Below are 15081 nucleotides of genomic sequence, written 5' to 3' on the forward strand. Positions count from 1 at the left end.
TGTTCCACTCCTACCCCCTTGCAAAGGGGCCCAAAAGAAACTTTGAACCCCTTGATAAAATTCATCTCAGAGTCCCTGAGCCCTCCAATCTAGGCTACTTAACCCATTTTTGCCCAACCCACAGGCATCTACATTTAGTCCCTGTTGCATATATGCAACATTGGGCAGAAATGGTTTAAAAATAATCATTCCCGCCTTTTATGCATGTCCATGTGCCTCTTCTCTCTGCCATCTTTTTTTCCTCATCCATGTTGCATCTAGCTGTTTGGCTTTAGAAGGTATCTTGGCAGGAAATCTGCTTCCAATTGTACTTTACCTTATTGTTCTCCAATGCTTAAAAGCCATTTTCTGAAGTGCTTTTTTTCTTCAGCCACCACTTGGGAGTACCTAGTAATGTAGAAAAGGAAAGTATATTGTCTAGATTTCCTAGCATCCCAGCTGATTGGGCCTTAAAGGAATTCCAGGACCACTGCACTTATTCTGGTAATGTCCCTGGGTATTGTATAAACAGACCCTTTGTGTTTCAGGTATCTCTTCAGCCAAGAACACAATCATACAAACCACACAACAGTCAATTCATATGAAAGTTTTCTTTATTATATAATCACCAGAAAACATTAGTGCAAATAACCAACACCTTTGCTTTTTATTTGCAAACAACAAAGACACACAGATTCTTTATCTCTTTGTTCTCTGGCTACAAACAACAAGTGGCACACTTCACTTGCTAGCCAAAGTCTAGAACCACCACCACGAGTGTTTGTATGTGTGAAGACCAGATGACAACTTCTCTAGCAAACTCATGGTCCTCTAAACTGCCACATGAGAGAGCAGCAGGTTGCTGAGCAATGTGTACAGCTGTTCCTATAAGCAGGAGGGGGAAGGATGAGAGATTCTCTCATTGCCCTTCTCTTAAATTGTATGCTGCTTGGCCCAAATCAGGGTCAGCTGACCATTTCTATGGCAACAGTTGAGGTCTTCAAAGGATTTGTAGCAGATCCTTTTCTCCTCTCAGCTTTCAAGGATCTTTACCCAGAGTTCTATGCTGCTTTGTGCACCTATATGTGATATATTGTTTCACACCTCTAGCTGAAGACACACATTCAGACATTATGGAAACACACAAGAGATTTCCAGTTCATTCAGTAAGGATTATTCAAGAATTATTCATGATTTTATATGCAGCCACAATTAAGGAGCTTTCTACATTAAAAAATGTCTGAATTCATATTTTTGGCAGACTTTCTCCTCTCCCCTCTAGGAAGACATGAATGGTGAAGGGCAAAGGGATGGAGGAGGAGATAGCACTTATATTAGAGTCTTGGCTGCCATGGGAAGATACAGAAATATGAACCATGAAAAAATTATGCCACTTCCATAGAGCCCTTCTGGTTCTGAGGCTACTGGAAACTGCACACTTTTTTCCATCTACAATAGGGGTGCCCAAACCCCGGCCCTGGGGCCACTTGCGGCCCCCGAGGCCTCTCAATGTGGCCCTCAGGGAGCCCCCAGTCTCCAATGAGCCTCTGGCCCTCCAGAGATTTGTTGGAGCCCGCACTGGCCCGATGCAACTGCTCTTAGTGTGAGGGCAACTGTCTGACCTCTTGAATGAGCTGTGGGATGAGGGCTTCCTCCACTGCTTACTGTTTCACGTCTGTGATGCAGCAGCAGCAGCAAAGGAAAGGCCAGCCTTGCTTTGTGCACGGCCTTTTATAGGCCTTGAGCTATTTCAAGACCTTCATTCATTCATATAAGTTCATCTTTAATATATTCATTTATGTAAACTTATGTAAATTTATTCAAATTTTAAATGTAAATTAATTCTTTTTTCCCCCGGTCAGTGTCAGAGGGATGATGTGGCCCTCCTGCCAAAAACTTTGGACACCCCTGATCTACAACAATGAAAACTACAAGCTGCAACAAGCCCAGTTCACACATGCTACCCAACATCAACAGAGCAACATACAAATATGACACTATATACTTATTACAAATCTTAAACAGTAGCCCTGATAGAGGAAAAGCACCCCACACACAAGCAAAGAAGGAATTCTTGTACAATTAAGCTGGCCTTTGCTAAGAATCCCCCCCCCCCAAAGGACCCACAAAAAACCATACTGTTGACTATCAATAGCATCTATATAAAGCAGAACTACTTCCAACAGAATCTGGGGACCAGGAGCAAACTGCCTTGCTGCCCTCCTTTTGCTCTGTAACAAAGAAAGATTTGCACTGAAGTCCGCACAATGAATTTTTCTTTCTTTATCAAATCTGTGATATGTGACAAATCAACGGTATTATTGTTAACCAGAAATTCTTACTTCTGTAGTTTCAGAAAGCTCAAGGACAAGAAATGTACCCACTCTTATTAACCGCAGGTAATTTTGTCAGCCTACATCAGGACAACACAACAGCAGCCATCAATGAAAAGCACTTTGAAAAGACAATTTCACAGCCTTGTTAAAACAAAAAATACATATTTCCTGATTGAGTTTATATATCAGAACTCCTTTTTTGCAATAATTTGTATTCTATTGTTTATTTATCAAACCAGAAAAACTTAACAAAGCAACATCTGCCCATTGAAAGTAATTTCTTTTTTTTTAATCTTTCAAGGCAATGCACACTAAACAAGCAGCAAGTAACAAAAAAAATTGTGTCAAGGAGACAGTTCAGAATATCTGCTATGCATGGCTCACCAATACTTGCAACCAGGGGCAAGCTCCAAAGTGAACGATACTCAGTAAGACATACTATCTATAGAAAGCAATTAATCTGAAGCACAGAAGGGTCCAAAACAGAAACTAAATACACAGAGGGATTCAGCTTGAGGTTTAATCATTAAAGAAGGGGTGGGGGTAGGGAACGGGATTTCATTTGGCAAAACCGGTGCCCTCTCTACTCCTAAAAAAAAAATCTGATTCTCATAAGATTGAGAACACTGACAACTCTCTATTTGAAGCTAAAGGCATTACTTACCTGTGCGTCACAAGACTTTTATGGAATGGCAAAGTTACAATACTCTCCAGCATGACTCCCTGCAAGACACAGGCCCTAGTACTCCTAAAAGCATACATTATAAAAGGCATCTTTGTCAGCATCAGAGTTCCTACACTGCATTCCTTCACTTTTGCTTCTGGCTGAGGGGCATTAACATACCCACCAAAAGTGTACCCTGGAAAACCGAAGGCAGCAGAAGGCAGACTAAAAACCACCTTTTCTTCACTGTCATGTACTTACACTGAAATGCAAGTTTAAATAAGTTAGGGAGTATCTTAACCACTTATAAAAATGCAATGTGAGCATTTCACAGGCTAATTATGTAAAATCAGTCCTTGTATCTTATTGCCTCAATAGAGGGGTACATATGGAAACCGGGTACACCATTAAAAAATGGTAGGTACAGTGCATGTTTGGTACCCATGCTACAACCAAAAGCTAATTAATGTGTTCTGGTTTTCATCACCCTCATCCAAATGTCCAGTTCCATCCTAATAAATGCAATTGAAGGCAGTTATGCATTAACTGAATGGCACCAACATGTAGCATCTCACGAAAGTGACAAGTGACCCAATGCTAACTACGGACTCTGAAGACCCACAGCTTTAACATTGTGCAAGAAGCAAAGGGTTTCTACTCATCCCAATGGCAATGGCTGAATTCACACACTGAGGTTCTGTTTTTGCATATCATGCAGAAAGGGAGCATGTTCTCAAATTATCATGCCATCCCTGACATCAAAAGCTACATCCGCTCCCTCAATTACTTATTAGCATCAAGGTATTGCACCTTTTGGTTCCACAAGAACATTTTTTGGCTCCTACACCCCTATATGCATAATTTCATCACTGAGATTGCTTACTGTTATCTATCGCCTCTAGCTCCCAATGGTGTTATAGAGAAAGAGCATTTTAATTTATATGCAGGGTTTCCTAGAAAAGAGAGGGGCCTATTTATTTTTAAAACTGTCTCCATCTGGCATTTTGTCATCCCTGTGGCCATTTGCCAATTTGCTTTCGTTCAGCTTTTTCAAAAGATCAAGTGGCCCCATTCCTTCAAATGAAGAAGGGTTTTTATATGAGCCCCCAATTTTATCCCAGAGTGTGAAGTACTGGCCGTAGTTGTAATTGAAGAATAGGTGGTGATCTGTGTGATGGGCACAGCCATTGATGATCTCCTTCAGTGCAGTAGGAACACGGTAGTCCCCATCATGAATGGAGACTGTCCAGATGTTGACAAAGACGTAGAGGCCCAAATAGGTCACCTTGTGAAGTGGGAAAAGGAATGGGTAGAGGTGGTAAGGGACACTTTGGAGGAAGCCATCCAGGGGGTGGAAAGCGTGGCTTGCAAACGGAGTAGGAATCTTCCATAAGTGGTGAGCCTTATGTAAACGCTGTGGAAGAAATCAGAGGACTTAGCATCTTTAAAACTAAAGAGGGAAACAGACCAAAAGGCATTTTGCTTTAATGCCTTCTTCAATGGAGTCTCCACGCTTCAAAACAGGCATTCATCTGAACACTTGTGACAAACAAACAGCACTCTAGAGCGAGCAGGCAGTTGTAATTTTTGTAAATTAAGTATTTTTTCTTTTAAAATGGAGGGGTTGTTTTGGGTAGAGGGACATTGAACATGCCACAGGTGACCAATACAGATGAATGATGGACAGAAACAGAGCTCCAAAAGAACCCAGTTGCTGCATAGCACATGTGACTAGAATATAGCAAGGTCTTCACCCACAGAAGGATTAAGAACTCCACTGATTGAAGTGGGAGGAGGCCTCCGGGTCCTTCAAGGGAAGGCAGGAAGATGAGTGCCCTCCCCAGCTCTGGTATTCAGAAGCATTCTAGCCTTACACACAGAGATTCCATTTCATACAATCTTCATTTCAAAATCAATTTCTGCATATAGATGACAGTTCCTTGATTAGCACTGATGTGCCAAGCACACAGGTGTCTCTTACCACACAATGAGTGGTCATACCTTATAGAAAAACTTGTGATGGAGAAAACGATGAATCCAGTAAATAAGCATATCAGTGAAGAAGAGAAAAGACAGCATGCTGGTGATAACACCAAACCAACCTAGGTAAGGAAGAGACGAGAAATAATGAGGCATTTTACAGTGGAAATAGATGTACACAGATTTGCAAAGACAAGAGAGTTCTAGGACAGGATTCTGTCCCAAAGGCGGGCTAAAAATACTATAAATAAAATTCTGATAATTTGGGGCATTAAAAAGCAGAACCTTCCTTTTGAACCTTTGGCAATATAAAATCCAAATCAGCAGTTATAAAAAGTACAGCCCTGCAGCCAATAGACAGAACATGAAAAGCAACCTTAGCCAAGTAAGTTTTTTTTCCCTTAGGCCAGGGGTGCCCAAACCCCGGCCCTGGGGCCACTTGTGGCCCCCGAGGCCTCTCAATGCGGCCCTCAGGGAGCCCCCAGTCTCCAATGAGCCTCTGGCCCTCCAGAGATTTGTTGGAGCCCGCACTGGCCCGATGCAACTGCTCTTAGTGTGAGGGCAACTGTCTGACCTCTTGAATGAGCTGTGGGATGAGGGCTTCCTCCACTGCTTATTTCACGTCTGTGATGCAGCAGCAGCAGCAAAGTAAAGGCCAGCCTTGCTTTGTGCACGGCCTTTTATAGGCCTTGAGCTATTTCAAGACCTTCATTCATTCATATAAGTTCATCTTTAATATATTCATTTATGTAAACTTATGTAAATTTATTCAAATTTTAAATGTACTTTTTTCCCCCGGTCCCCGAGACAGTGTCAGAGGGATGATGTGGCCCTCCTGCCAAAAACTTTGGACACCCCTGCCTTAGGCCAAGACAATTACATAGGAAGCAGCTGCTTTGGAACAATATACTTAAGCCAATTTTATAATTCAACTACTAACTAATGACAAAAAATTTCAGGACTGCTGTGGAATGGCTGCCTGTGGGCCCCACATGACTAGGCAGACCTATTTAAAAAAAAGTCCTGTTTGATCAGGTCAGACGACCATGCAGCCAAGCATCCCATTTTTAACAGAGGCCCACCAAATGCCTCTGGGAAACCCGTAAGCAAGAGAGAAAGTAATATTCTTAACCCAGTTTGGCTCCTGAGTTAAGTGGTATTCTGGGGCATCCTGTTGCTAGATCTGGATGAAGCACAAGCCACCATGGCTCAGTCACAGATTCACAGTCATGTTGTGACAGACTTATCCTTCATGAATTTGTCCAATCTTTTGGCAACAAGTGTCACAGACTAATTATGTGTCACATGAAGTTTCTCCTTTTGACTGTTCTAGATTTCCTGCCAATCCATTTCAATAAACGACCGCTGGTTCTAGCACTGTGAAAGCAAGACAATTTTTCTTCCTCTCCCCACTGGGATAAGGGGGCAAGGAAAAGACTCAATCACATGATTCTGTCTCTCAAATAATAATAATACAGGTATTTCTATACCGCCTTCCTTGGTCCTCAGATTTCTCCTTAGACTTTATAGACTTTTTCAAGACAAGCAGGAAAAACAAACCATTGAAGGATACCTTTGACTGCTGCTAGAGAATGGTTTGGAGAATCAGTTTTTATGAGGGTCTAATTATACCTTATGCATATAAGCACATATTAAAAAGCCAATGTTATTTTTGGCCTTAGAGCAATGGGGTGAACAATGTGCATTAGTGGCAAGAGTGCTTCCCCAACCACAATTGTGTTGCTACACATGACGACCACCACAACACAGCTTAAAATGTGTAACACGGTTTTCAACCATGGGGGAGGGAGCTTTGGACAGAGAAAAAGCAGGTTGGAAATGGGTTAAGCCACCCACGCCCAACACTGCTTCATGATTCTCAAACCAACCCCTACTCCACCCTCAGCTACTTCTTTCACACACATCAGTGGGGCTTTAAATATGTTGTGTACAGTTAGGGTCTAAGACAACCATTTACAACCACTGTGCTGTGGCACACTGGTGTGCTGCGAGTGGTCCTCAGGTGTGCCACAGGAATTTGGGGGAAGGTCATTTATTAATAGGGCCAATGGGAGATGTGAGCCCCCACTGGCAGCATGGTATGCCTTGTCAATTGTCAAAAACCTGGTGGTGTGCCTGGACCATTTTAGTGCCTTGTCAATGTGTCGTGAGATGAAAAAGGTTGAAAATCACTGGTCTAAGAGAAGGAACAGAGATCACACTAGCCGCAGTAAGTGGCGTGCGGTGACGGCATCTGGCCTGGATGTCTTTAAAAGGGGATTGGACAAGTTTCTGAAGGAAAAATCCATTATGGGTTACAAGCCATGATGTGTATGCGCAACCTCCTGATTTTAGAAATGGGCTATGTCAGAATGCCAATGCAAGGAAGAGCACCAGGATGCAGGTCTCTTGTTATCTGGTGTGCTCCCTGGGGCATTTGGTGGGCCGCTGAGAGATACAGGAAGCTGGACTAGATGGGCCTATGGCCTGATCCAGTGGGGCTGTTCTTATGTTCTTAAGTGAAACGGATAAGGGAGACCCTCAAGAAAATGACCACAGAAGATTACATTGGATCCAGCAAGTACACTGAGCAGTCCTTTCCTTACCATAAGGAGAGTCTCCAATGTTATCATAGAGCTTGCTGTAGCCTCTGACTTCAGCAAAGAAGATGGCAACAGTGGGGATGCTCATCCATGGCAATGCAGAGAGTGACTGCTTTATCTCACGCTGCACCTGATTCTGAACATAAAAGAAAATCACTGTCATCCCACTGTCATGAATAGGTTAAAATCTAGACCCAGGTCTGAACCAATTTGGGAGTTATAACTGTTTCTCTTGCAGCTGAGGGAAAGAGGACAATTAGCTGGGTAGAAAGAAATGCATTACCTGTCCTTCAATGGCCAGGGAGGATAGGTAGCCAATCAGCTCTTCATAGGCCAAGGTGTTCTTATCACAGCAATTTGCAAGAGCTACAGAGAAAGCCAAACAAAACTACATAGTTTCCTAATTATACTTAAAAACAGGTTGAGCCTCATTATTCAAATGGGTGGTTTAAAAACAGCCTTGTTGACATTAAGATGACAATCCATCAGTTGGGTCATCCTCCAAGAGCTTCCAAAGGCGCTTCACTACCACTGAGAGAACAGTTTGGCTATCACGAGAAGATTTGCTTCAACTAATTGATTCTAGTACAGGAGAGGTGTGTTAGCAACTAGCCTCTTCAAGACATTTCCAGCCATCAAGCAATCTGGTTGGCTAGTTCAGAAGTCATCATCATAATGAAATAAAAAGAGAACCCCAAAGGGTGTGTTCCCCTCAGGCAGAGAGTCTTAAGTGTGACTGCTTTCTAATTGTATCTATTGCCCCCTTTCCCTTGGGGGCTGGGGATAAGAATAGGCCCTCAGTTTGGCTGTACTTGTCCTAAGAGGCAACTAAACAGCCACCAGGTAGATGGGACTCATCAGCCTGGGAAGGCAGCTCATCTGAGAGAAGGAAAACTCTGATCCCAAACCTCCACTGCCTTGTGGCTACATACAGTTATGGAAAAGGCTTCAGGAGTCAACCTCGAGGAAAAATCCGGAGCCGGAGTCCCTAAGGCAGTTCATGGCTGGACACAGTCACGTTCTGGCAACTCCTGCAATGCCGCTGGAACCATCCGTACTGGCTTCTGCCTTTCGATTGGACCATTTCAGCGACGTGGAGAGGGGGGATTTGCTGCATGGGTAACAGTCTATCCTCCATATCTGCCTTACCCAGGCTTTGTGCACTGGAGAGGACACTGTTCCAGAACCACTATTCAGAGCGTGATACCATAGTCTTCTGAGACTGAAGGATGCCAGCTATTGCCCTATTGTCCATCATGGGCTCCTGGCCTAACAGGTAGCCTGGGAGCCAAGCTGTTCTTTAGTTATCCTGACCCACCTGACCCAGGTGAGAGATAGTCATGTAGTTAAGCATAATTAGGAAACTAGCTTTGTTTGATAACTTTGTTTGTACCTCTTGCAAATTGCTGCCGTAAACATTTACCTTATTTCTGTGCAACCTTATTTTCTTTAATAAACTAAAATATCGTTTACAAGCCTGAGTGATTGCACTGCTAGGAATGGGGATCAGAATCCAGCCTAGCCACTTGGTCAAGTTACTAAGAAACTTACATTGCGTTCTAGAGTCTTGAGGGCTGGGCCCCAAAGTCAGAGGGAGCCCAGTACCTATAAGGGCTAGAGCAAGCCGAGAGAATCCCAGTTTCCCTGGACTGGAGACTGGACTGGACAGGCTAAAACAGAGTGGCAGCAGTTCTACCAAGATTGGCTTGCAGATCTAATTAGACAACATCTTCTAGGCTGCTTAGAGCCAGTAAGCAGAGCCAGAGGTGGTAAAAACTCCTAAAAAGGATTGGGTGCCTGGGAGGACCTGATCTTTTTTACCGCTTAGCATTTATACCACACTTTAGAACGCTCAAGACACACATACTTGCTCGCTTTCATTAATCCCAAAACACACAAGGATAATGATCCTGACATATTTTGGAGGACTGAAAGATACCACAGCTCATATCTTGAATTGTTGTAGTTCAGTCTTGAAAGACTATGGTATCGCGCTCTGAATGGTTCTGGCACACTGTCTAGTGTGGTTGAAAAGGCCAATTCGGGAGCGACAATCCCTTCCACACTGGGAGCAAGTGGAGTCTGTCCCTGGTCTGTCTCCCTGACTATGGGCCTTCCTTCTTTGCCTCTTTGCCTCAGTCTGTTGGCCAAATGTCTCTTCAAACTGGGAGAAGCCATGCTGCACAGTCTGCCTCCAACTGGGCTGCTCAGAAGCCACCTGTTGAGGTCCACTCCTAAGGCCTTCAGATCCCTCTTGCAGATGTCCTTGTATCACAGCTGTGGTCTACCTGTAGGGCGATTTCCTTGCACGAGTTCTCCATACAGGAGATCCTTTGGGATCCGGCCATCATCCATTCTCACGACATGACCCAGCCAACGCAGGCGTCTCTGTTTCAGCAGTGCACACATGCTAGGGATTCCAGCTCGTTCCAGGACTGTGTTGTCTGGAACTTTGTCCTGCCAGGTGATGCCGAGAATGCGTCGGAGGCAGCGCATGTGGAAAGCGTTCAGTTTCCTCTCCTGTTGTGAGCGAAGAGTCCATGACTCGCTGCAGTACAGAACTGTACTCAGGACGCAAGCTCTGTAGACCTGGATCTTGGTATGTCCCATCAGCTTCTTGTTGGACCAGACTCTCTTTGGACCAGTCTGTTGGACCAGACTGGACCAGTCTGGAAAACGTGGTAGCTGCTTTACCAATGCGTTTGTTTAGCTCGGTATCAAGAGAAAGAGTGTCGGAGATCGTTGAGCCAAGGTACACAAAGTCATGCACAACCTCCAGTTCATGCACAGAGATTGTGATGCAGGGAGGTGAGTCCACATCCTGAACCATGACCTGTGTTTTCTTAAGGCTGATCGTCAGTCCAAAATCTTGGCAGGCCTTGCTAAAATGATCCACGAGCTGCTGGAGACCTTTGGCAGAGTGGGTAGTGACAGCTGCATCATCGGCAAAGTGGAAGTCACGCAGACTTCCAAAGTCCAGCTTTATTTAGATAATAAGCAATATAAGTAACCAAAAACAAAGGCATTTTTATTAGGAAATACAAATCAGCCAATAATTGCTTGGTGAAGTCAACCAATTGACTTGAGTGCTGGAGTGCTGACTGAGGGTCCAATCTTACACAACTTTCCAGTGCTCATGCAGTCACAATGGAGCCTTGAGAAAAGGGAACAAACGTTCCCTTACCTGGAGTTACCTGGAAAAGGCCTCCATGACTGCTCCCCTACCGCAGGATGTAGCATGTGCCTCATTGGCATGGCTGCACCAGTGCTGGAAACCTGAATAGGATTTGGCCCTGAGCCAACTGTAGAAAGGAGACAGCAACCAGGCATACAGTCACCTAGACAGATCACTGGATGACACTTACAGTGACCTGCTGCTGCCATCTCTGCCTGGGCACCAGTATTAAGCATAATACAAGTATATGAATTATTGACAAGGGTTCCCAAACTGTGGCCTGTGACTCCCTTGGGCATCTCGAGGCATTTCCATGGGAGCTGCAGGCCACCAGCCAGCAGCAAGACTCTATGGGATGCTGGAAATGGCTGCTCAGCAGGCAGAGCTCATTTGTGCAGTTCGCGCACACTTGGAAAGGCACTCCCAAGCCTCCTATGCAGTTTTAGCCTAGAAGTGACTGGTGACTACATCATTGCCAACCACTTCCAAGAGCCGCATGCTGCATTTGCAGCATGTGGACTGCTGTAGATTGGGAAACACTGTGCTATGCTTTTGGATGACTAATGAAGAGGTTTCCTCATTACAAACCAAAGTATCTCCTCGTAAGTGGGTCATAATGCAAATATACACTACCTTAAAACCGAGCTTCCATTTCAATTTCATTTTAAGCCAGTTTATTTTTTTAAAAGCTGAAACTACAGCTGAAATGCCCCGGAGAGAAATGCTCTCTATTTTTAACCATCTGCTCAACTAAGATCAGTCAATTCTAGAAACTCATACATAGCAGAAAGAAAGAGCTAGAGCCTGGCAGACTCAGAAATGTATAAAATGGCTTGTAAAAGGTTGGAGAGAAGAGGGAAGCTCTCTGTATTAACCAATAGCACTGTGAAGAATCATAAATATCATATCATATTCTTCACATATCACTGTGAAGAATCATAAATATCATGAAGAATCATAAATATAAATAACCCCTGCTAATTGGGTAAGAGGCACTTTTTCAAGTGGGTGCTCCTTTTTTAGCAGGGGGAGAGTAAATGGCCCACCTCACCCCAGCACTGTCTGTTCTAGTGGCTGACTGCTGGTATTCATCTGCATTTTTTTAGATTGTGAGCCCTTTTGGGACAGGGAGCCATTTAGTTGTTTGATTTTTCTCTGTAAACCGCTTTGTGAACTTTTAGTTGAAAAGCAGTATATAAATACCGTTAATAATAATAATAATAATAATAATAATAATAGAAGTTAAAGTTGTTCCCAAATGACTCTCAAACCACCTGAGGATTACAAACCTCAGCAGCAGCAGCCACCCAGATTACGTAAGAGTCAAAGTCTGTCGTATATACTGGCATTCTAAAAGTTCACAGCCAAGATACCAGAAACATACCATATGACTAATTAACAAGATTAAGAAGGGTATACTTTGCCTGAACCAACACTCACCAATCCCTTTTCTTCTTTACACCAGTTTCTACAGTATGTCAAAAAAAGAGAAAGCTTTCAACTGACTCAATGTGAAGAGAAAAGTGCTCCTACTCACCTCTAAAAACTGGGGGTGTTTTGTTAGTGAGTGATCAAATATGAAGTAATAGCTGAGAGTGCCAAACAGCAAATAAAGAACAAGTGCACCCAGGTTTGTTAGGAAAAAGAGACTAATAATCTGCCGAGAAGGATCATCTTCCAGCCACGTTTCTGGATAAATGTATGGTGTCAATAAAGAACTATCTGCGTAGTTCAGGACAAGATCCATGGCTATACCTGCATGAGACAGACCAAGAAAGGAGAACAGGGGAATACATCAAACTGCAGTAAGCACAAGAAATGAAAACCTCAAGGATCCACAAAACCTTATTGACTACAAGCTGCTATATAGAACCTTCCCAATTCATTTTTAAGATCACTCATTCATTTTTAGAAGCTAGATTTTTCCTGGGAGTAAGTTCTTTGCAGAGTTATGGTTTACCAACTCCGACCTGAGAAAGAATGCGTGCACAAAATGTGTTGAGGTTTAATTAGCAACTGTCTGGACAGTAAAACTTGAGTGCATTTTGCTTCATTTACTTAGTTATTCCTTAAAGTCAGAATTTAAGGGAAGTGTGTGGCCCTCTGGCTGCTTCTTCCATTCATCCTTCCCACAACACAGTTGGTGACTCTATTGGGGGGGAGGGTTCCACTCAACTTATGAGCATGTTTTTTAAAAAAAATTAGCACTAGAAATGCAAACTGATGCAATTTGAGCTGAGCTGAAACTCCTCAGGGAGAAACACCAACTGTGCTGCAAGAAGGAAGAAGCAGTAGCCAGAGAGGCACACATTGCCCCCCTCCCACTTCCATATTCTACTAATACATAGGGAAGGAAAGATCTTAAGTACCTCCCAGTCAGGTGCAGTGTTTTGGGAGCGGAACTTAGACCTGGAAGACACAGGTTCAATTCCCTGCTCAGCCATTAAACTTCCTGGGTGCCCTTGGGCCAGTCACTCTCTCAGCCTGACCTACCTCACAGTGTTGTTGTGAGGATAAAAGGAGGGGAGGAACTCTTTAGAGGAAGAGCAGTATAAAAATGTGAAAAATAAAATAGAAATAAATATTTTACATAAATAAAGCAGGCACATGAATGCATAAGAACTTCAGAATAGCCCTGCTGGATCAGGCCAAAGGCCCAACTAGCCCTACTTTCCTTATTTCAGGGAGCACACAAGACCACAGGAGACCTGCTTCCTGGTGCCCTCCCTTGCATTTGGCATTCAAAAGGTAGCTTACTTCAAAAATCAGGAGACTGCACAAACACATCATGGTTTATAAACCTGTGATGGGCTTTTCCTCCACCAATCTGCCCAATCCCCTTTTAAAGGCATCCAGGCTGGACGACATCCCCACATCCTGAGGCAAGGAGTTCCACAGACCAATTGCAAGCACCTATCCATATCCAATCCCCCTCTCAAGGCACCCAGGCCAGATGGCATCCTCAGATCCTGAGGCAAGGAGTTCCACAGACCAATTCCATGGACATACCCATCAGGGTTTGTAACCTGGGCTTTTCCTCCACCAGTCTGCCCAATCCCCTTTGCAATCAACCCAGTTTGGGCACCACTCCCACATCTTGTGGCAAGGAGTTCCACAGACCCATTACAGACTAATTAAGCCTATAGCCTTAACGTGGCCCACACAGTCTCACGTAGACTACAGTCCAAATGACAAATGGGTTAAAAATAAATACAGTTATTAATAAATGACCTTTTTAAAAAACTAACTTAAAAAAGCGCATGACTGAGGCAGGCACAGAACAGGTAAGGCAGAGGCCAGTCTACTCACCCAGTGGTTGTGCCAAGGGAAGAGCGGACGCAAAGGACGACTAGAAGGGAGCCTCAGTCCCCCAATGCATCATGGGAAGCCTGAGCCACGGCGCCCCCCCCTTGAGCAGAGGCTCCTCCCCGCCACCGCGCTCCACAGCACCCCCAGCTCAACTAGAAGCGCAGCCTCCACAGCTAGGAAAACAAGGTGAGGAGTGGGCGTGGCCGAGGCCGGCTCTCGACCAATAGGAGCGGCGGAAGGACTCCCAGAGGGGGCGGGGAAGCAGAACACACACAGAGAGTCTGCTGAGGAGACGTCAGCCCAGGCAGAGCAGTCGCGCGACGCTGGCCTGTTGGGCGAGGCGGGGCGCGGGCGCCTCGCGATTGGGCAGTACTCGCGAGCGGGGGCGGGCGCGGGGCTTCTGATTGGACGGGGGCGGGGCCTCGCTGTCGCGCGGGGCGCCTCTCTGCTGGACTGTTAGAAGTGGGGGAGGGGTGTAGCGACCGTTATTACCTCAGGGGGGGAGGGGCGGCAGTCCTACCTGAGGCGAAGCAGCCACAGTGTGGTGCGAGCTCTCGCCTGAGGCATGTGAAGGGCTGAAGCACAGGCGATGAAAGCTCATTTGGTGGCCCACAAGAATCCTGGACAGTAATAATGGCCACACAGTGCTCTGTCTCGGTCACTTAGTGCCATGCTGTACACACACACCTCCATACCATTGTGTATACAGACACACAAAAAGCATGTGTGCACACACACACACACACAGTATATCCACACACAAACTGTATATATAGACATGCACACAGAGTATGTGTGCATACAGACACACACAAAGCATGGGTGCATACACACAAACTATATGCAGACACAAATTATATACAGACACACACACATACAAACTATTTACAGATACACTGTGTGTTTGTGTGTATATATATATATATATATATATATATATATATATATATATGCACTCACTACGTATGTGTGTGTATGTATATATTCATGCATACACACACTTATACACTACATATATACCGTACAAAGATCGAT

At 44.4% G+C, this 15081-nt stretch overlaps 1 protein-coding gene across 1 annotated transcript; it reads right to left on the reverse strand.

The window, feature by feature from the left end:
* Positions 1–575: 575 nt before the first annotated feature.
* SC5D (sterol-C5-desaturase) lies at positions 576–14131 on the reverse strand. Its single transcript, XM_066639793.1, has 5 exons — positions 14047–14131; positions 12275–12492; positions 7566–7698; positions 4981–5081; positions 576–4393 (listed from the first exon to the last, which is right to left on the reverse strand). The coding sequence occupies exons 2-5, from the start codon at positions 12482–12484 to the stop codon at positions 3950–3952; spliced, it is 888 nt and encodes a 295-aa protein (XP_066495890.1). The 5' UTR covers positions 12485–12492; positions 14047–14131; the 3' UTR covers positions 576–3949.
* Positions 14132–15081: the final 950 nt, after the last annotated feature.

This window comes from Tiliqua scincoides, chromosome 11 (assembly GCF_035046505.1).
Source record: "Tiliqua scincoides isolate rTilSci1 chromosome 11, rTilSci1.hap2, whole genome shotgun sequence".
In the NCBI taxonomy this organism is placed as follows: Eukaryota; Metazoa; Chordata; class Lepidosauria; order Squamata; family Scincidae; genus Tiliqua; species Tiliqua scincoides.

What these genes read in the sequence shown, in the direction of transcription:
- SC5D (XM_066639793.1), bottom strand. Translation starts at nt 12,484, where the DNA reads ATGGATCTTGTCCTGAACTACGCAGATAGTTCTTTATTGACACCATAC. An exon ending in CATTGGAGACTCTCCTTATG is followed by an intron (nt 5,082 to 7,565) that starts GTAAGGAAAGGA and finishes TTCCTTACCTAG; the next exon opens with GTTGGTTTGGTGTTATCACC. An exon ending in ATCACAAGTTTTTCTATAAG is followed by an intron (nt 4,394 to 4,980) that starts GTATGACCACTC and finishes TTTCTTCCACAG; the next exon opens with CGTTTACATAAGGCTCACCA.